The sequence below is a fragment of the Erinaceus europaeus genome, chromosome 15, assembly GCF_950295315.1.
Source record: "Erinaceus europaeus chromosome 15, mEriEur2.1, whole genome shotgun sequence".
Taxonomy (NCBI): domain Eukaryota; kingdom Metazoa; phylum Chordata; class Mammalia; order Eulipotyphla; family Erinaceidae; genus Erinaceus; species Erinaceus europaeus.
The window spans coordinates 60,059,494-60,081,268 of record NC_080176.1 but is presented as its reverse complement, the minus strand read 5'-3'; the positions used below and the strand labels follow the sequence as shown (position 1 = coordinate 60,081,268).

General features: G+C 43.6%; 1 protein-coding gene across 3 annotated transcripts in view; it reads right to left on the bottom strand.

The window, feature by feature from the left end:
* The window catches only part of SETBP1 (SET binding protein 1), a 467,429-nt gene that overhangs the window by 189,886 nt on the left and 255,768 nt on the right, over nucleotides 1-21,775 (bottom strand). For all 3 annotated transcript variants that reach the window (XM_060173802.1, XM_060173804.1, XM_060173803.1), the window contains one exon: nucleotides 21,063-21,114. In XM_060173802.1, coding sequence (XP_060029785.1) covers nucleotides 21,063-21,114 — 52 coding nt within the window. The remainder of the gene's footprint in view (nucleotides 1-21,062; nucleotides 21,115-21,775) is intronic.

The window sequence follows — 21,775 nt, the reverse complement described above, 5'->3', positions numbered from 1 at the left end:
CTGGGAGTATGGATCAACCTGTCAATGCCCATGTTCAGCAATTACAGAAGTCAGTCAGACTTTCCACCTTCTGCACCCCATAATGCCCCTTGGTCCATGCTCCCAGAGGAATAAAGAATAGGCAAGCTATCAGGGGAGGGGATGGGATATGGAGTTCTGATGATGGGAATTGTGTGAATTTGTACCCCTCTTATCCTATGGTTTTGTCAGTGTTTCCTTTTTATAAATAAAAAATACAAAAAAAAAAGCTGGATGCTTCTCTACTTCATAAATGTGTTACTTGAGTCCAGAAGATTAGTCTCTATTTTTTGGTCCATTTATTTTCCTAGTTTTAATCTACTATATTGCACCACACTCCCCCATCTTCATTTTCCAGAATCCCTGCATTTTAGAGCAGTATCTGCAGTTGGCTGACCTGCTGTCACCCCTCTAGGTGATTTTGGTTTGATCACTATTCTTCAACCTTTCATTCCATTCTCCTTGGATTAGCCTCAGGGCCTCCTGGAACCAGAAGGGCACAGGGTCCTTGTGTTTGTTGCCACTTGAACCATTATGGGTGCTCACCCTAGAATACGTGCTCCTAGCCAGTTCACACACCTTTCTTATCCCGCATACCTGTCATGTGTCTTGGCCTTGGTCTTTGCACACTCTGTTCTGCTTTTCCCATTGCTCTGTTCTGATTTTTCCCTAGACCCTAAACATGGGGAAAGATGGTGAAAGCCCTCTACTTAGTCTCCTCTTCCTCCACCTTTTTTTTTTTCCTCCAAGGTTACCACTGGGGCTCAGTGCCCGCACTATGAATCCACTTATCCTGGCAGCCATTTTGCCCCATTTTATTGGATAGGACAGAGAGGGGAAAGGAAGACAGAGAGGGAGAGAGTCAGACATCTGCAGACTTGCTTCCTCACTCGTGAAATGTTTCTCTGCAGGTGGAGATCAGGGGCTTGAACCCAGGCCCTTGCATTTAGTACTATGTGTGTTTAATCAGGTGTACCACCGCCTGGCCCCGTTTAGTATTCTCATTACAAGAGCTGCTGATTCTGCCCCAACTGTGGGAATCCCTGGCCCTGTCAAGAAGGGAATTCCCAGGTGATCTTGTTCATGCTCATAGTAGCCAAGAGCTGTAAACACCTGCCTTGCTGGATCAATTTGCCAGCCAAGAGGCTGGGGACTTCCCCAGCTGAGAAGCACACAGCCACAGATGAAGGAGGCTTAATTTCTCTGTGTGAATGACTCATGGCCTCCAGTGAAGAATGTGAAGCTCTCTTCAGTCATCAAACACTTCTGAAAGGCCCAATAGGCACAAACACTGCATGAGGTAACAGAGTTATAAAAGACTTCTTCTGACGGGGCCCCTTACTTTGTACCTGGTTCTGTACATCTATGGTTTCTAATATTTCCAGTAACAAGCAAAGGGAGTGCATGTCCCCACCTGAGAAAGGAGAGAACCACAGTTAAGTGGCTTTTCTCAAGATCATATATTTGCTACAAGGAAGAACACATTTTCGTCCCAATTCCTTCTAACTTCCAAATCTAAGTTCTTTCCCAAAACCACAAGGTTATACCATATACCCCATCAATTCACACTCAACACCAAGTCACTCAATCACCTGGACAACGGAGTTTCTGAGAGTGTGTTGCCAACCAGGGTCTCTGCCGAGTTGAATGTGAGACTATCTTTCACCAGGAATTGAAGGTCATTTTGGAGGTACTCAGTGGGAAGCCTTGGTGGGGCAGGGGCTTAACATGTGTTCAGTGATGTGTGGCATCAAATGGAATAGCTGACTTCCTTTTAATTAGTAGGAATAATAAAATGTACAGTCCAGTAATCTCTCAAAGTGGGATTTGAGAGCTAATGAGATTATTCAATATGAGATTTTGCCCACATTTTATTGGGTGCTGCAATTTCAGAGGAATTAGATACACCTGAAAGGTGACAGGGCTCTTTTCACAAAAAGCATCCATGTGGCCATGAGGTCTACAGATGCTGAGCAGCCTCTTTGCCTCAGTAAATCCACTTCTATGAACATACACTATTCTGCTAGAGGAGCTGTGCAAAGAGCACAGACAAAGGCAAGTGGGAGACTTCTATCCAGATGATTTGAAGGAAACTGTGGAAAGAGTAAATAAAGATTTAAGTAGTCAATGCCAGGAGCAGTGAGCTATGAAAGTTGTGTCTATTCTTTAAAACCTTCATTTGTATTCTTTATAGCTTCTACAAGTCTATCCTATAAGGAGTGGAATAGAATGGAAGGGAACGGAATTGAAAAAGATAAAACTCTCAAGTTGGATGGTTTCTTTAGTACCATCCAGACAGACCCCCTAACTCCTAAAGAAACTGAGACAAAGACCTGACCAGCAGCTAGAGCCGAGGCCATGTCTGTGATGATTGGGGTTCTGACAAAAACTAAAGATGATTTGATGTCATATGTGTTTGGCTATCATCTGAGACCTCTACTAAGGTGAGATGCACATCTAGGAATTAAACTCATAATATACCAAAGAACTCTGCTTATGTATATCATTTGCTTTTGGACAGACCTCTTCAGGATGCCTACAGGGTCTGGTGTCATGGATGGGGAGGGTATTTATTTTATTATTATTATTATTATTTTATTTGGTAGGGTAGAAAAATTGAGAGGGAAGATGGATAGAGAGGGAGAGACATGGCAGGGGAGATAACATAGTGGTTATGCAAACAGATTCTCATGCCTAAGACTCCCAGGTCTCAGATTCAATCTCTCATGCTACCATAAGCCAGAGTTGAGCAGTGCTCTGGTAAAAACAAACAAACAACAATAGGTGAGAGGTAGAGAGAAACTGCATCCCTGCTTCAAAGCTTATGAAACTTTCTCCCTACAGGTGGGGACCAGATAATTGAACCTGGATCCCTATGCACGATAACAGGGGCACTTACCCGGGTGTACTAGTACCTAACCCCTCAGGGAAAGACTTCCATCTAGCAAGACATCTTCACAGATATATTTTCTGTGCATCATCCTTTGGCAAATATAAAGCCTCATCCCCTAGTGGCATCCTTGTGAATTTCTCAGAGTTGCTAGAAATTGCAATTTCTTTTTTAGAATCATCTCCTGAGTTTAAAGTGTGCTTTGAAAGGTGCTGGGTTTAGTCCTGGTTGTGAAGACCACAGCATCTGGGCACCTAATGTGGTCACTGATAGTACAGAATGTTTGCTTGCAAAGATTGACAGACATGCTAAGACACATGGGTTACAATGCCTTGGAGACACACCAAGTCGAAGAGGCATGGCAACTACAATGGCTGAGCAAAGAACTCTGCTCCAGGCACTGTGCTAGGTCTGTTACTTTCCACAGAATCATTCTTACAGGATAAGGGGAATGTCACTCCTTCTCTGTAAGTATAAGACAAGGAGGGCTCAGTGAGATTTTGTGATTGAAGAAGGCTACCATGTTAGCAAGTGCTGCTGATGACTTTCTCAGCTTCAGTCGCAAGACACTCCTCGGCTACACCTCCCCGGTCACATGTCAAAGGCACATAGAGACTAGGTAATAATGAGACTCTTTTCCTCCGTGGGAAACATTTCCTAGATAAACTGGAAACCTGTCTCCTTCAGCCAACTCCTATTGATTTCACTTTTCCTTCAGGGAGCTATTTGATCAGTGAAATTTTAAATCTCCTCTACAGATAAAAGGAAAAAATATGTGTAGAGATGTAACTGGTATACATACACACTACCTTGGTATCTTATATCTGTGAATGAGAGAGCAAAGAAGAAAAAAGAAAAGAAGGGAGCTTTACAGTCTGGATGTTGCAGAGAGTCATGTGGTCAGTTTACCACCTAAAAGCTGAAGTTCTTAAAAACAAATCACTTGATCTGTCTTCTCTAATTTTTCTTTCATGAAATGGGGTTAATTATCCTTCATTATTCCACATATTTCTGGTGATGATCAGGCAGAAGGCATATCAAAGTGGTGCATCAGTGTCAGCTGCTTTTACTTTCTCATCCTGCAGATGGGTAAGATCAAGTCCCATTTATTCCCTGAGTGCAGTGAGTGAAATACTAAATACTACTACTACTACATAGAAACAGAGATAAATCAAAAGGGAAGTGGGAGATAGGGAGAGACAGAGAGACACTACAGAACTTCTTCATCACTTGTGAAGCTTTGCCCTTGCAAGTGGACTGGAGGTCTAAATGTAGGGTCCATGTGCTCTGCAGTATGCATGTTTTACCAAGTACAGCAATGCCGGCCCTGGAATCATTCTCTTTACTTTTTACCTCCAGGGTTACTGCTGGGGCTTGGTGCCTGCAGCCCATATCCACTGCTCCGGAGGCTATTTTTTTTTCCCTTTTGTTGCCCTGGTTGTTTTATCGTTGTTGTGGTTATATTATTGTTGTTATTGATGTCATTGTTGTTAGGTAGGACAGAGAGAAATCAAGAGAGATGGGAAGACAGAGAGGGGGAGAGAGAGATAGACACCTTCAGACCTGCTTCAATGCCTATAAAGAGACTCCCCTGCAGGTGGGGAGCTGGGGGCTTGAACCAAGATCCTTACACTGGTCCTTGTGATCTGCACCATGTTTGCTTTTATTTTTTTATTTAAGAAAGGATAAATTAACAAAACCATAGGGTAGGAGGGGTACACTCCACACAATTCCCACCACCCAATCTCCATATCCCACCCCCTCCCCTGATAGCTTTCCCATTCTCTATCCCTCTGGGAGCATGGACCCAGGGTTATTGTGGGTTGCAAAAGGTGGAAGATCTGGCTTCTGTAATTGCTTCCCCGCTGAACATGGGCATTGACTGATCGGTCCATACTCCCAGACTTAACCCACTGTGCTACTGCCCGACCCCCTGGAATCTCTTTTAAAGGGATTACCAGTGATTTATTTATTTATCAGATAGAGACCGAGAGAAATTGAGAAAAAAGTGGGAGATGAAGTGACAGATGCCTGCAGCTTCACCACTTGTGAAATTCCTTCCTGCAAGGGGCTTGAACCTGGATCCTTGTGCATTGTAATGTGTGTGCTCAACCAGATGAACCACAACCCAACCCCCAGAAACACCATTTTTAAAAAGTCTCTTTGGTGGTAACTTTGATGAAAGGTAAGTCCATACTTATTGAAGGTGAAGTAAATGCTGACAGACATCCTGGTGAGCTAATCTAGTTTAACACATACTGAAGGACTCTGGAATCACTCAGATTGGCCAAAGGACAAAGTTTCTTAAGATGCTCGTCTATGTATGGCACTTAAGAAGACTGGCTATAAAGGAAAAAGAGGGGAGAGTGCTCACTATGAAAAGAGCATTTTGTTTTTAATTTAATTAATTAATTTGATAGAGGCAGCTGGAAATTGAGAGGGCCAGGGGTGATAGAGAAGGAGAGAAAGACACCAGGGCCAGGCGGGGGTACACCCAGTTAAGTGCACATAATACAAAGCACAAGGGGACGTGAGCAAGGATCCAGGTTCAAGCCTAAGGCTCCTACCTGCAGGGGGGTACTATTCATGAGTGGGCTGCATGAGCAGGTCTCCAGGTGGCTCCTTTTTTCTCTCCTGCTCTATCTCCTCCTCCCCTCTCTATTTCTCTCTGTTCTATCCAATAAAAAGGAAAAAAAATAAATGGTCTCCAGGAGCAGTGGATTCATAGTGCAGGCACCAAGCCCCAGCAATAACCCTGTAGGTAAAGAGAGAGAGAGAGAGAGAGAGGAGGAAAAGAGACACATCTGCAGCCCTGCTTCATCACTTGCACAGCTCCCCACCCCCTGCAGGTTGGGACTAGGGGCTCAAACCTGGGTCCTTCTTGCACACTGTAACATGCACTCAACCAAGTGCATCACCAGCTGGCCCAAAGCATTCTGTTTTCCCAGATGGCCCAGCCTCAATGGAACCGACAATCACATCCCACCAAGATTGATATTGGGAACTGCAAGTTGAAATGGCCTGCAGTGAGTAAAGACAGTCACCAAGCCAGAGCTGTTTCCTATGTTCTTGTGTGAACAGTGGAGCCCATCACCCCACTCTCCAGACAAGGTGGATTTACTGATGCTGTGTAATCAATGGGCTGATGGGAGGCTGTGCCTCAGCTGAAAGTTTCCTGTGCCATCTTGGGATATGGGGGAGGGGGTGTCTTTCCCTGGAGAGTGACAAGAGACAAGCTCTGCCTCTTATCTAAGTGCTGGGAACATGATCTGAACAGTTGCTACATGCAGAAAGGCTGGTGTCAGCTTTCAACCAAACACATGGTTTGGGGCACCTGTTTGAGGGGAAGCAATCAGGGCTGAGTGGGGACAGGTGAACACACACATATCCTCACCCGGGACTGACTCTCTGCAGGGCTGCTGGAGCCCAGAGCAAGAATCCTGCCACACTATGTAGACCTCATGCCTGGAAGACCAATCTTCATCTGTATCTGACTCAGAATTTGCCTTCCTATTAAAAAGAGGAGCTGGGGTCTCAGATCCCCAGAGGCAGAAATGTTAGGGGAAGATGACCAGGGGGCTCTGACCTCCAACTCCATCAGGACTCAGAGGGAGAAGAAGAAGAAAAGAAGGATATTCAGGAGTAGCAATAGATGTGACTCAGAAAGGAAGAGAAGACAGGACCATAAGAAAAACTGGGCAAATATATACAAATACAGACAGTTATAGAAATAACAGTCAATTCATATCTATGACCTTAGGAGAACTACTGACATTTCCAATAGAGGAAATGGGGACACAGACCTCCCCACTATCTTATCATTTTTTAAATCAATATTAAATCACCAATATACATATGCACATATATATGTATATATGTATGTGCATATATATATATTAAAGGGGACATGGCTGAAGAGAGTTCACTGGGTAAGACTCCTATGTGGCTATATGCACAGCCAATTTGAGTCCTGGCACCACACAGCATGTGCACTGGAGAAAGCCCCAGAGCTGTGCTGTCTCTCCCTCTGTCTGAGATGGAGAGGCAGCCCAAAGCAGTGAAACAGGACCTGCCCTTGTGATGGTCTTTCAGGCCAGGAGGTGGGTTGGAGGAACCTGTGAGTTGCTCAGCAGGAGATACTTGGAAGCCCCGGTAGCTAGAACCTCAGTGAGTCCTCTTTCACCATGAGCAGCCATATTTATCAGAGAAAGGAAGAGATATATTAAAATAATAATAATGATGATGATAATCTGCCACAGAAGCTGCTTGTTAGAAAGCAGAGGAAAGAGAAGAGCTTCTCTACTAGTCTCTGGCCTCTGATGACAGCTGGGCACAAGGGATGTCAAATCAGCCTCTTGCTCTTCATCTGCACTGAAGACAGCCTCCATGCCAGCTGTCAGTCAGGCTGATGCATTCAGTGAAAGTCCATGATTCCTGCCTTCCTCGAATGGGAGCTGGGACAGAGAGTCAGACTCACTCTGCAAAGGAGCTGGAGCCACAAACCCATTAATTTCTGCAGAACCAAATGTAAACAGACAATGAATGTTCCCATACACTCTCCCAATTTTCTTTCCCCAGCTCAAATGGCGCGTAGAGGAGGACTATCTAACCCCTCCCCATCTCCTGTCATAGCCATGGTGATATGTGTGTTTGACAACCAACCAAATGATTCTCTGAGGGAGACAAGGCAGCCTGGCACCCCCATTTGTCAGTATTCAAAGCTTAATGAACTCTTGGCGGGCCCTCTCCTCCCAAGGCTTCCTGTTTGTTATTACTGTTTAATGGTGATTTGGCCAACACTCGCGATGCCAAGAAGCCTCACTTGCAATCAAAATGTGTATTTACTGACTAGTTAGGTAATCCACAGAGAGATTTTTCTGGAGATGGCCAACTACATTCACTAACAAGACCACACCCAGATGTGCTCTTGGTATTCAAATCCTGGGTCTTGTCCAGAGAGAGACAGAGCTTTGGGTCAACAGGCCCCTGCCCCTCTCAGAGATAATGCCCCTCAGCTGTGTGTGTGTCTGGAGGGAAAGGAGAACAGTCAGAGCTCTAAGCTCTGAGTGCAAAAGATTCTCCACAAGTGCACGTCCAGTGTCAACAGCGCCCCCCCCCCCCCCGCCAAAGCCCCTGCAAGCGTCCAATGCTTGATTGCACTAAACACATCGAGATGGAATCTACGATTGGCAGAGTAATTGGCGCTGTTACAGCTGATGGGGATTTCTGGTGCTGCCCCAGCTCTCCTTTGAAAGAAGGATGCTCGGCCATTTAATGTGTCCAGCTCGCATTTCACTGATTGCTCTTTGCTGTTGCAGCTAATCACAAATGAAAAGCCCTGTCTCTCTAGACAGCGTCTGCAGGCTGAGATTTCACAGGCCTTTCTTTTTTCTCTCTCTCTTTCTTTCTTTCTTTCTTTCTTCCTTCCTTCCTTTTCTATTCTTTATTTTTCTCTCCCTTCATTCCTTCCTTCCTTTCAGTGTTCCTTTTCTCTCTTTCCTTTTTCCTTTCTTTCTTTATTCAACCCCCCACTCCACTTAGTTGCCATATGCTTCAGTCACATTGCACAAGACACCGAATGGAGGTGGCTGAATCACAATAATTTAAGGCAAAGCTGAGCACTTCTGGTCCCAACTCCAGCAGCACTGAACACTCTGGTTATAACATGAACTCATAAAGACAAGCAACTCCCCAAGATTCACATGTCCTTTATAGGTAAGCTAGTGACTCAGGATCAAGACACGTGGTAGGAGACCTCTTCATTACAACTGCTAGACCTTAGATAAATATAGGAAATTTTGGATATGTGCATTTTTTCCCAGGATGGCTATTTTCATTCCTGGAGTGCATACACCACCTAGAATATTTATTGGGGGACTAGGCAGTGGGCCATCAGGTTGAGTGCCCACATTACAATGCACAAGGAACCAGGTTCAAATTCCTGGTCCCCATTTGTAGGAAGAAAGCTTCACAAGTGGTGAAGCAGGGCTGCAGGTATCTCTGTCTTTCTTCCTCTCCATCTCCCCCTTCCTCTCAAATTTTGGCTGTCTCTATCCAATAAATAATTTAAAAAATTAATAAAATATAAAAAAACCAAATATTTATTGGGCACCTGCTTTTTGCTGGAATCATGCATTTTTTTAAATACATAATTTCACCCTTCTGCCACCTCCACTGTTACTACCTAGAGGAAGGAAGGAGAGCCAGGTTTGACTAGCTGTATTTACTCAATTGCAGACATTGGGCAACTGGGACCAGACCTCTCATTGCCATTGACAGAGACCTCATCCCATCCATGTGCCAGGACAGGACTGATTCCTGGACACAGACCCCTGTCAGACTGGGTCCCTTCAGCAGGAACCACTTCTGTGTAAGAGACAGCCACCACCATGATGCTCTCTTTGGGAATTTGGGCAGGAAGTTAGTTAGAACAATCAAGATGGAGAGAGTTATATCCCAGCAAAACTTTAGAGAAAATAAAATAAAAGAAATTATATAGCCCCAAATTAGGGGTTTTCACTATTAAATAATAAAATGTTGAGAAAGGTCCTCTGTACTAGCTATTGCTACAGTGGGGTGGGAGAGGTTTACATTACATGGATTGAAGGACTTCATTCTTTCAGTCTTACTATTTCTAGTAATAAAATTATGTCAATATCACAATTATTTTGTACCTCATACACTGTTGATTTGGGACAGATGCTAGGAAGAGTCATACAAGAAACTACACCTTCTTAGGAAAGTGGGAGAGGTAGACAGATGACAATGTATAGACAACATATAAAGCTGGAGAAGCAGTGCAGAGATGGTCATTAACAGGGAAATGTCAGGCAGCCATGGTGGAAGCTGTGTGCAGACTTGGAACAGCCTCCAAACACAAGCAAGCAGATGGCAGAAGGGGCCATCTGAGCTCTGCAAGCTGTCCCACTACCAGGGGCCTCTCTCCTGTAGGGGGTCTCCTGATGCCTTACAAAGGCTCCCTTTTGTTTAGTACAAGTTGGCAGGAAAGGGGTTCAGTTCATGACTGGGACACTGAGAGGGTTGCAGTGAGAGTCAGTCACTGGAGTTGACATAAAGGAAAACAATGAACAAGCACTTTGATTGGAGAAGCCACCCTCCCCATACCTCTGTAAGGCAGATCTAAAACTATCCTGCTAAAAGAAATACAAGCAAGGAACCATCTGTGAAGACCTGAAATTGGTCCATAAATTTTCATTTTCTGTCTGCTGGCCATGTCTCGACCTGTAGAACAAGGTTAGGTATCATATTAAAATGTTCATAAGGAAGTTCAATTTAGTAACTCAGCCAGCTAATATTTGGGACACATCACCAAAACATCAATGATTTCAAGTGGGCAGAATTACAAGACAATCTGTACAAGTGCAAATTGTGGATTTTACCAAAATGAGCAAACAGAGAAACACAAAAAGTAGAAGCAAAAAGTAGAAGTCCCGGGGGGGGGGGGGGAGTTGGTCGGTAGGTGGCACACTGGGTTGAGTATGAATCACAAGTATACCGGTTTAAGCCCCCTGCTTGCCAGCTGCAGGGGTGTTACTTCACAAAAGATGAAGGTGTAGGTCTGTAGGTGTCTTTCTTCACCTTCCCTCTCAATTTCTCTCTACTTTAGCAAAAGGAAAAAAAAAATGGCTGCCAGGAATAGTGGACTGAGTGCAGGCACTGAACCCCAGCAATAACCCTGGAGGCAAAAAAAAAAAAAAAAAGAAGTCACAGGATAATAATTGAACATTTTGTCTCAAGGGGTCATAGAAATCATCTAATACTACACTCTGGTTGCTAAGGTTTTGTTTTGTTTTGTTTTTGTTTTTGTTGCAGATGATAAAACTACAGTTGGACAAGAAATGAGTAGTAGTAGTAAAAGTTAATCACCACTGGTTAGCCTCACTTTGCTTATGCTTCTATTTTCAGAAACTGACTTTAAATCAGCTTTTGCAAAGCTAAATTAAGTTTGACTAGACCAGTAGGAATTTTTCATATTGGATCCTTTGAAACAGTGGAAAGTCTTTCTGTCTATGAATAAACCCCTCCTGTCCCAAAATTCACCTGCCATCTTTCAATTTTCCTGTTGGACTTCTGCATTTTAGGCTTGTTTTAAGCTGGGTCCACCTGCATGGGGCCCTCGGATGGTGAAAGTGCCTTGGGAGAAACAAAATACTCACTAAACTCTAAAGAGATTTAGTATCCCAGGAGAACTTATTAAGACTTCAGAATATTCCACTGAAATGCCAGGCACTCTGGAAACACCTGGAGAACTTCTCTTTCCAGGACCAAATGTCAAAGTTGTTTTAAAAATATCCAAAACACCACTAAGGCAGGCAGTGCAAAAAGAAAAGAAAAGAAAATGAAGTAGAAGCATCCCTCTAGTGAATGTGAGAAAAGTAATTATAAAGCTTGTGTTTTAATTCAAGGTGTATGTATGCTTGTAAGCAAATATCTTTGTTTTAAATAATCCTCTAGTATTTTTTATAATGTCCATGTCTGACAAGAAAACCATTAAGGAGAGGGGCCTGGCGGTTGCACTCATTATAGGTTCAAGGCCCTGGTTCTCACCTGCGGGGGTGGTGGGGGAAGAGGTATTAAAACACACATTGTATTATTACTTTTCTCACATTCAATAGAGGTGTACCAAATATCTCTCAGTCTCTACCCAATAATAAAAAAAATAAAAATATTTAAAAAATCTTTAAGGAGAGGTCTGAGGAAACAGCACAGCCTTTAGAGCGCTAACATGCACACTTGGAGCTCCAGAGGTAACAGGTTCAATCCATGGCACCACCTTATTCACTGAAAGTGTACAGTGCAACTGTAAATTCTCCTCTCTAGAGAATCCTTTTAAAGAAAAAAAAGCTTAATTATAAAAGAATTAAGACAGCTGCTTGGGAAATATTGTGAAACAATCCACATTTGCATAGATAGCCTACAAGCAGTGAGGAAGACACCTTGCAGGTAAAACCATATTTTTGGAGGGAGGCAATATTCAGAATACAAAGGAGCTCAGAGAACAAAACAGGAGTCTAAATTGTACCCTTTTAATTAGTTGAGGAAAGCTCAGTGCCACACTTTTGGTAACTGACTAGATGTTTTTGTCCCAATCCATCTTTTTGTGGATTGGTTGGTTAGTCTAGTACAATACTGCCAAGGTAATTAGTGGGACAATGCTCACTTGCTTGGATATCAGAGAGACTTCAAATTGCTGTAGATGTCTCTAAACACAGTCTGTTTCAAGGTGTGTCATATGAAGGATCATTTACATACACCTGACAGACCAGTACTGACCTACAGTCCATGCCCATAAAAGTACTGAATCAGAGAGCAAACATCACTATTATGCAAGGCAAGCCAGAAGAATGAACTTTGAGGGAGTAAAAAATCATGTTTTTTTTGCAAGCTAAGAGCCTCTTCACATGAAGGATTCATGGCATCACCCTTGTTCCTGAAGTCAGAGGGGTCCTGGCCATAGTGATCTATAATAAATGGCTTCTCTGTTGAGGCTGGGTCTCTCTGCATTTCCACTAGTGTCCAGAAAGAACGTCTAAGTAGCAAGCAGAAAAGACCATAGAAAATCTGACGCCACAGTGAACAAGTTAAAATACTGAGTACATCTCAATCCTGGCATGGGAGCAGCAAAGGATGAGGTCGGGAGGGGATTCACAGACCTCAGGCACAATCATTCTTGCTCTACCAGCTCCTCCATCAAGAGGTCAGAGGAAGCTATCTGATGAGAAGTAAGAGCCAGGGGGCAGAGTGCAGAAGGCACAGGGCACATCCTAACACAGGATAGGAATTAACTGGATGCTAGGCTCTTTTTTCTCTGTCTTCGAGATTTCCTCTGAGCTACACCCTATCTAGGAAGGGAGAAGCTTCACTGAGATCTGGAGGTGCTTTTGAACATTTCAACAGGGCCTGGCAGTGGCACACCAGGGTAGGCTAACATAGTACTAAGCACAAGGACCAGCGAAAGGATTCTGGTTTGAGCCCTTGCTCCCTACCTGCTGGGGGGGGTGGTGGTTCACAAGATGTGAAGTAGGTCTACAGGTGTCTCTCTTTCTCCCTCCCTCTCTGTCTCCTCCTCCCCTCTCAATTTCTCTGTCCTATTGAATAAATAAATAAATAAATAAATAAATAAATAAATAAATAACTGCCAGAAGCAGTGGATTTGTAGTGCCAGTACCCAGTACCAAGCCCCAGCAACAACCCAGGAGGCAAAAAAAAAAAAAAAAAAGAAGAAGAAAAGAAAATCTCAACACCTTTATTTCACCCATGCTGACTCAAATAGAGTTAGAATTGGGTTTCTGCAATTTTTACAAGCTCCTTGCGGGGTGGGAGTAGGGAAGCCCTTCTGAGGCTAAGGTTGAGAACCACCTCTCTAGCTATGCTGGGAGAACCCTATCCAGTGTGAAATGCAGGTAGACAGTAAGCAGGCACCTGTCCCAGAACTTCTTTATGCCCTGCCATGCTTTGGTATTTTGGGATAGTTCTTCCCCAAACAGCAAGGCTGATATTGATGGGTTTGGGGTAGATAGCATAATGGTTATGCAAAGTGACTCTCAAGCCAGAGGTTCTAATCCCATACACCACTATAAGCCAGAGCTGATCAGTTGTCTGATATATATATATATATATATATATATATATATATATATATATATATATATTATGTGATGAATTAAAAAGAATTCAATCTCTTTGCTCAGTTCTCTGTCCTAGGTAATGGACTCTTCCCTCTGCCTCAGCTGAATCTCCTCCTCTGTAAGAGGCAGTCACTGCCATGATGATCTCTTTGGGACTTAGGACAGGAAGTGAGTGAGTTAGAACAATCAAGATGGGAGAGGTTCACAGTGTTCTGCCACAGTTCCCTTAGTACCTAGGGATGCTCAAATGGCTTTTGTCTAGAGCCTGGAACAAGACAGCCATATATAATATGAAAACATGAAGCCAGAGAGGTGTGTGTCCTGGTCTTAACAGCAGTCACTCTGAGTTTGAAGTATCTCTAACCATGGGAATAAGAACACATTCAAGGTGGCATAGCATTAGCAATTAATAATTCAAATGTTGGAGCCAAGGTGTCTGAGTTTAAACGCCAATTCTGTTATTTTTATGACCTTGCTATTCATGCACATAGATGAAAAATGGGGATTACATCACCACTCATCTCACAAAGGTGCTGTATGAATCAAACTTCCAAGAACACTTTCTAGCACACAATGTACCTATCTTCACACTCAGTCAAAGGCAGCATGAATATGTACCAACACCCGCTCCTGTGAGTCCAACAGCGGCTGGTTGCTTGGGGAAAACCAAGAGTCTCTATTTCAATTTGTAAAACTGTTGATGGAGAACTTGGAGGCAGTGGATATTCACTGGGAGCTAAACCAGATACTGAGGATTCTACTCTAAATATATAAGTGGCCCTAGTATTGACTTTTTTTATTTTGAATGCAAGACCACTGCATATGTAACTTCACTGCCTCCAGCCTGTTTCCAAAGAGAGAGGGAGGGAAGAACAGAGGAAGGGAGGAGCACACACACACACACACACACACACACACGGGGGGGGGGGGAGAGAGAGAGAGAGAAGAGGAGAGGAGAGGAGAGGAGAGGAGAGGAGAGGAGAGGAGAGGAGGGAAGGGAAGGGAAGGGAAGGGAAGGGAAGGGAAGGGAAGGGAAGGGAAGGGAAGGGAAGGGAAGGGAAGGGAAGAGAAGAGAAGAGAAGAGAAGAGAAGAGAAGAGAAGAGAAGAGAAGAGAAGAGAAGAGAAGAGAAGAGAAGAGAAGAGAAGAGAAGAGAAGAGAAGAGAAGAAGCACTAAATTTCCCCCAGTACAATGATACCTCTCATGTGGTGCCAAGTCTTGAACCTGAATTGGCATGGCATATACCCTCTGGCCAAATTAAACTTACAAATGACAGGAGGCCTCGAGAATTTCATGCAAAAGGAGAGGAACTTCCAGAAGTCTCTCCCTGCTACTTCTCAGCTAAGAAGCACCAGCCACAGCAAAAGAAGCCAGAGACCCCCTTGAAGTCAGGAGCCACTTACAAGGCCTCTGTCTGACTTTACTCTGTACTTTCTGTCCAGAAATGAGCCCAGGCAATTTATTTCTATGTAGGAACACCTTCCTAAGCATTGGCCATTTCTCACATAAGAGTTGGGGCCCTTTTCTACTCCTATTCTCAATTCTGACACCGACTTCCCAGACAAAACTTTTAGTCCACCTGCATGTTAGCTATCAGACTCAGGCAAAAATTAATAAAGTCATGGGCCCCTTGGAACATATCTAAAATAGACTTCCTAGCTTCTTCTCACACAAAGACCCTTAGTGCCATATGCTCTATCCCTACCCATTGGTTCTTGTTTGTTAAATAATTTATCTTGCTTTCTATCTCAGCCACCAAGTTACACATTCTACTATGATGACATCCTGACTTCCCTGGGCAGACGACCTCACCGATATGTCCTGGAACCTCACCTCCCCAGAGTCCAACTTCACTAGGGATTTGGATCCACCCACCAATGTCCATGTCCATGTCCAGCAGAGAAGCAATTACAGAAGCCAGAATTCCCACCTTCTGCTCCCTATAAAGGTCTTTGGTCCATACTCCCAGAGGGATAAAGAATAGGGATGCTTCCAATGGAGGGATGAGGCATGGAACTCTAGTGGTGGGAACTGTATAGAATTATACCCCTGCTATCTTACAATATTGTTAATCATTATGAAGTCAATAATAATAATAATAATAATAATAATAATCCCTGCTGAGTTGGGAACTGGGTTGGGCATAGGATTTGGGATAGATGTTTACATCCCCCTGATGACCTTTGAATAGAGCTGACCATGGAACTGAGGAACATGGCATAAGGACTCTCCTAGGGGTGACAAAGTCCTGCTTGGAACCCTTGGCTACACTCATTCTTCCTGAAGGACTGAGTACATGTACTGGACCTCTGTGCCCTTTAGCGCCCCCTATGGGGGTTAACAGCATGGTACACCAATTACTCCCATAAACCAAGCAGCTGCCAGTTCTAGTGACTATGGGAATACACTTCTCTCTCTGGCACTTGCTTCTCAGAAACATCTCCAATGGCCATTTCCAGCATCATTTCTTATACTTCTCATGTGGCTGAACGACCCGATGGCATATGAAGAAGCACTGAAGGCTCTCTTTATTTCAGTACTTAACTTCCCCTTTAAGCCAAGTATATTGACACCCCCAACTAGAAGACTTCCCTGCTGGCTCCATATAGATATACATCTTTCTTTCTCTCTTTCTTTCTTCCTTCCTTTCTTTCTTTCTACCTCTTTATTCATTTCTCTCTTTAATAATTTATTATTTTTATTTATTTTAATTTTAAATTTAATTTAATTTAATTTATTATTAGACAGAAACAGAGAGAAATTGAGAGGGGAGGGAGAGGTAAAGAGGAAGAGAGACAGGGAGACACCTGCATCTCTACTTCACCACTTGTGAAGCTTTCCTTCTTCAGGTGGGGACCAGGAGCCTGAACCTTGGTCCTTGCACATTGGAATGTGTAAGCTTAACCAGGTACACCATTGTCTGGCCACCGATATACATTTTCCTCCTCTGAATTCATAAATAATTTTAAACTTCACATCTTTAAATGAAGAAAATGAATCCACTGTCCATGACAGGAGTCTTGCTAAGTTTCCTTCATACACAATATTGTGTTTGATTTGTGTAAAATTCTATGAGATAAACTACATAGCATTGTTGCTTAACAGGAAAAAATGAGAAGTAACAGATAATAGGTTTGAGAGGGATAGAACTCTAATATATGGCAGGGTATTGCGGAATTGTCTGGTTTAGGGATAAAGTCTCTGCCTTGCAGGAAATCCCACATCCAGATCTCCGTGGTAGCTATGGAACGAAAAGAGCAAGCTAGTGCTGGAAACCTGTTTTCTCTACACAGGAAAACACAAGGCTCTCCTGCATGTGTTCTCAGCTCATTCACAGCCAGAGATCTCTGCCAAAATGGCAATAAGCATTTCAGAAAATTCTTAGAAAAATGGCCACCCATTATAGGATAGCTATGACCCTTGTCCCATCACATCCTATCAGGAGTAGAACTTCCAAGTAACCTCACCTCTTCTAAAATACTAAAGACTTTACAAAGTAGGTGATGGCTGAGTCTACACTGGGTGCTCATGCCTGTGGTGGGTGGATTTTGACAGAATAGCTTTGCCAGCATCAATGCTAAACTCGTGGTACCTGCATCTGAGTTTGGACACCACACACTAGTGACTCCTTTGCAGTATATGCTCTCTGGGCTTCTAGGAACATCTGCACAAGACATATTGCCAAGTTTAAGTAACCCTCACAGCCTGTAGGAATGAAAAAACAAAGATGAGCCCAATGCCAAGAAGTCCTGGATGCTATTTGTATTCTCAATGAGAGCCCTGACTGGAGCACTTGCCTTGGACTGCTCCTGGAGAGCTCTGCCTGCAAAGGGAATGGAATGTCTAGCTAGAGGGGAGTGGTGAATGAATGATGGTACAAACAACCAGACAAATATAGCCAGCTGCCAGATTTTTCAGTGACATAGAAAGCACACACGAGAATATATAAAATGATATCAGGGTTAAAAATCCCATAGGTGTGCATGACTGTGTGCAGTGAAGTTCAGCAGACTTTACCCTTAAAGGCTGTCTACATCTCTAGTCAAATCACAGTAGCTGTTTTATTTTTTTCTTTATTGTCACCAGGGTAATTTTTGAGGCTTGAGGCCTACACTACGAATTCAGTGCAAATGATAGACATTTCTTTCTTATTTTTCTTTTTTAATGAATTAATTTACTGTTGAATAGAGACAGAGAGAAATGGAGAGGGGGGCAGGAGAAAGAGGGAGAGAGACAGAGAGACATCTGGAGCTCTACTTCACCAGTCCTGAAACTTCCCTCCTGCAGGTGGGACCAGGAGCTTGAACACTGGCCCTCACACACTGTAATGCACCGCTGTCTGCCCCGCAACCCTCCTCTTCTCTATGGGGCACAGAATGGAGCACAGAAACCAGCATAAAGGAAACTCCAATAAACTTGCTATTCTCCACAGTTTGTAAATAGAGACTAGAGAGAAAACCATGATGAGTTTTCTCTAACAGACTGCAGGAGAAACAGAAATCAAAGAAAAAAAAAGTGTTACCTCAGGGAAGGGGCCTTCTATGAGTTCCCCTCCACTGCTGTTACCTCAGGGAAGGGGCCCTCTGTGAGTTCTCCTCCACTGCTGTTACCTCAGGGAAGGGGCCCTCTGTGAGTTCCTCTCCACTGATGTTACCTCAGGGAATGGGCCCTCTGTGAGTTCTCCTCCACTGATGTTACCTCAGGGAAGGGGCCCTCTGTGAGTTCCCCTCCTGAAAGTTAGCGGCCATTTCTGGAAGAGGGTGTGCTCAGGACTTGTGGCAAACACCAGGCTGCACAGGGCTCATTTTTACATGAACCCCAAAAAGAAAAGGGGAAAATACCAACTAAAGCCTACAATTTGTTGTCCTGTTGCTGGGAGGGGGAGACTAAAGCCTGTCAGTGCTCTCTCTCTGTTTGGAAAACATACTCAAAAGCACATGTTGACTTGACACATGTCCTGGCCTTTCTGATTTTGGATCTACACTGGAGAATTCACTTTGATCTGGACTTTACATTCCTACCCAAAGATTCCCATGGTTTCTTGGCCTCAGGAATGCCTGTCTCAAGGAGTGAGAAATATAGACTGATGCTACTAACTCTGAGGGGGTAAGACACAAATGGAATCATGTGGAAAGGTCAGATGGGATCAGGGCAGTGAGCCATCTGCACCACCAACTGTGGAACTTTCCAGGGGGAGGAAGGGCTCTTATCTGGGGTCATGAACCCAAAGGCTTTTGACAGCTCCAAATTCAGTTCACTTTATTTGAAATCTAATATTGGACAAGTAGCTCAACAAACACAAAGACAATAGAATCCTCTCAGGGAGAAACAAAGATCAATGTCACACTTTTGCACACATGGGGGGCATAGTAGTAAATTCTCTCTCTCTCTCTCTCTCTCTCTTTCTCTCTCTCCTTCTGAAAAATCAATCTCCAAGAGGGAAAAAGGAAGGACATTTAGAAGTAGTAGTAGGTGGGGGTGTGACTTGGAAAGGAAGATAAGATGGGAAAAATGGGCAAAAATATATAAATAAGGACAATTATAGAAGTAATAGTTAACCCATATCTGTGACCTTGGGAGAACCACTGCAGCTTCCAATGGAGGGACTGTGGCTACAGAACTTTGGCGGTGTGGAATTAAGCCCCTGTTATCTTCTAATTTTTGAAATCAAAATTAGGTCACTCATAAAATTAAAATAAATAGCAACAATAAATAAATCAATTTCCACTCTGCATCCTGGTCAAACCACTAGCGCAGAAAGCCTGGCTCCCCTTTACATATATAAATTTCATAATAAAAAAAATTTTTTTTTCCTTCAGCATGTGATACAAGACCATATCTCACTAGAACTGAGATCCTCAGGGATTGAGGAGTCACAGGAGGGTCACAAAATCTATTCCACACTGGAGAAGAGTAAAGGCATGGCAAAGTCTTGAATGGGACATTTATTTGAAGAAGACAATCCCAAACATACAAACCATCTTTGCTACTAGAAAATTACCTACAGGGCTAGGTGACGGCACTCGTGGCTGAACAAACACACACACCACAGTACGCAAGGACCCCGGTTCAGGTCCCCGGACTCCACCTGCAAATGGGAAGCTTCACAAGTGGTGGAACAGTGCTGCAGGTATCTCATTGTCTCTCCCTTCTCCAGTGCACCCTTCCCTCACACTTTCTGTATGTATCAAAAAAAATTTAAGAAAAAAGAAACTTGTGAAGGCCCTAAAAGTTCTTGATCGTGAGCTAGAATGTATCTTCCCACAAAAGTATAACAGTGAGTTAGGGGGTGGTCAGTGGTGCACACCCAGCTAAATGTACCTATCACCATTTGTAAGGGCCTGGGTTTGAGCCCCCGCTCCCCACCTGCAGGGGGAAAGTTTTATGAGCAGTGAAGCAGGTCTGCATTTGTCTCTCTTTCTCCTCCCCCGTCTATCCCCCTCCCCTCTCAATTTATCTCTGTCCTTTCAAATAAAACAGAAAGAAAAAAAAAAAAAGGAAAAATAACCTCCAGAAGTAGTGGATTCATAGTGTAGGCACCAAGACGTATTAACCCTGGTAGGAAAAAAATAGTAATAAACTACAACAGTGTAGGATCTTAAGGCAGGCACTAAGTTGGGGGGGGGGTGGGAAAAAGTCTCTTTTAAAAATATTTTTATTATCTTTATTTATTGGATAGAGACAGCCAGAAATAGAGAGGGAAGGGGGGTGATAGAGAGGGAGAGAGACAGAGCGACACCTGCAGCATTGCTTCACCACTAGAGAAGCCTTTCCCCTGCAAGTGGGAACCAGGGGCTTGAACCCAGGTCCTTGCACATTGTGACATGTGTTCTCAACCAGGTGCACGACCACCTGCCCCCCGCCCAGTCTTATACTTAAAAGGATCAGCAACTGTCAACCATCTGCCCCTGAAAGGTGTGTCTGGAAGAATATGAGACTAGTATAGTTACAAGAGCAGTCAGTAGGGCTTGATCCATTCAGACAGAAATCTATGTATACTAGGTCCCCCAAAAGGAGAATCCCAGACCCACCCTACCCCCTTGATTGAACACATGAAAATATTACCTTTATTTGTTATAGACAATCAGAAATCAAAAGGAAGGGGAAATAGAGAAAGAGAGTCATAGAGACATCTGCAGGCCCACTTTTAAAGCTTTCCCCCTTGCAGGAGGGGACTTGGGTCCTTGCACATTATAACATGTGCACTCAACCAGGTGCATCACCACCCAGCCCCGGTTGAGTGATCCACCATCCAATATTCCAAAAATCTTGATCCATATATTTCCTCACTCTAAGAGTGCAGACTGGGTGTTTTGTGCATGATGAGGTAAGACAAAAACTTGAGGAAGTGGGCAAGATCCCAATTCACCATCAAGGCTGGGATCTTGAGTCTTTGCAGTAGTTGGCTGGTTTGGCCCTGGCACCACACTGATTTGCTCAGGAACAAACCCTAAGACATTTCATATTTTGGAACTTCATAAGCGGATCAGTGCACTGTACCTGCTGTGGCTGAAATCCTTTGAGGTCGCTGGCTGCAAGGTCACTGGTTGTGAGAAGCTGGAAAAGAACAAAGTTTTCTTTAGTCAAACTTGTACAATTTGCATTCAATAACCTGCCACAGCCCCCAACTGATGAACAATCAGGCTCCCAGACTTTTGTCCAGAGTTAAAGTAGCAGAATGGCAAAAGTCAAAGGAGGTGTTTCTGGGCTCGGAACCTATAATTAAAAGTCTTTTTCCATGATCTACATTTTAGGCCATCTGCCCACCTGTACTTTCTCTGTGTTATCAGTCTTCAGGGGTCTTAAGCTAGGGATCACGAAGCATAGTTCACACTGTCACTCAGTGTTAGCAAAATGGTGCATGTATCTCTACACATATACCTTTGCTTAGGCAGGGGGTGTTGGGCTTTTTCTCTAGTATGGGAGCATCTATGACTATGCATGTTAAAAAAGATACAGGGAGAAAACCAACATCCTTTGAGAGAGTTCTTTCTTCTCCTTCATTTCTCTATCCCCCCCCCCTTTTTCAAAGGCCTTTTCTTCTTTCCAGTGACATGTGACAAAGACACCCTTATAGGTCATTTATGGAGTTATATATTATTCATTTAAGGTTCTTGGATTCACCATGTTAGAGCTCGGGGCTTAAATTCCTGGTTCTCCAAAGGTTTCAGGTTGAAACTCCATTATCACAATAAGCCAGAGCTGAGTAGTGCTCTGG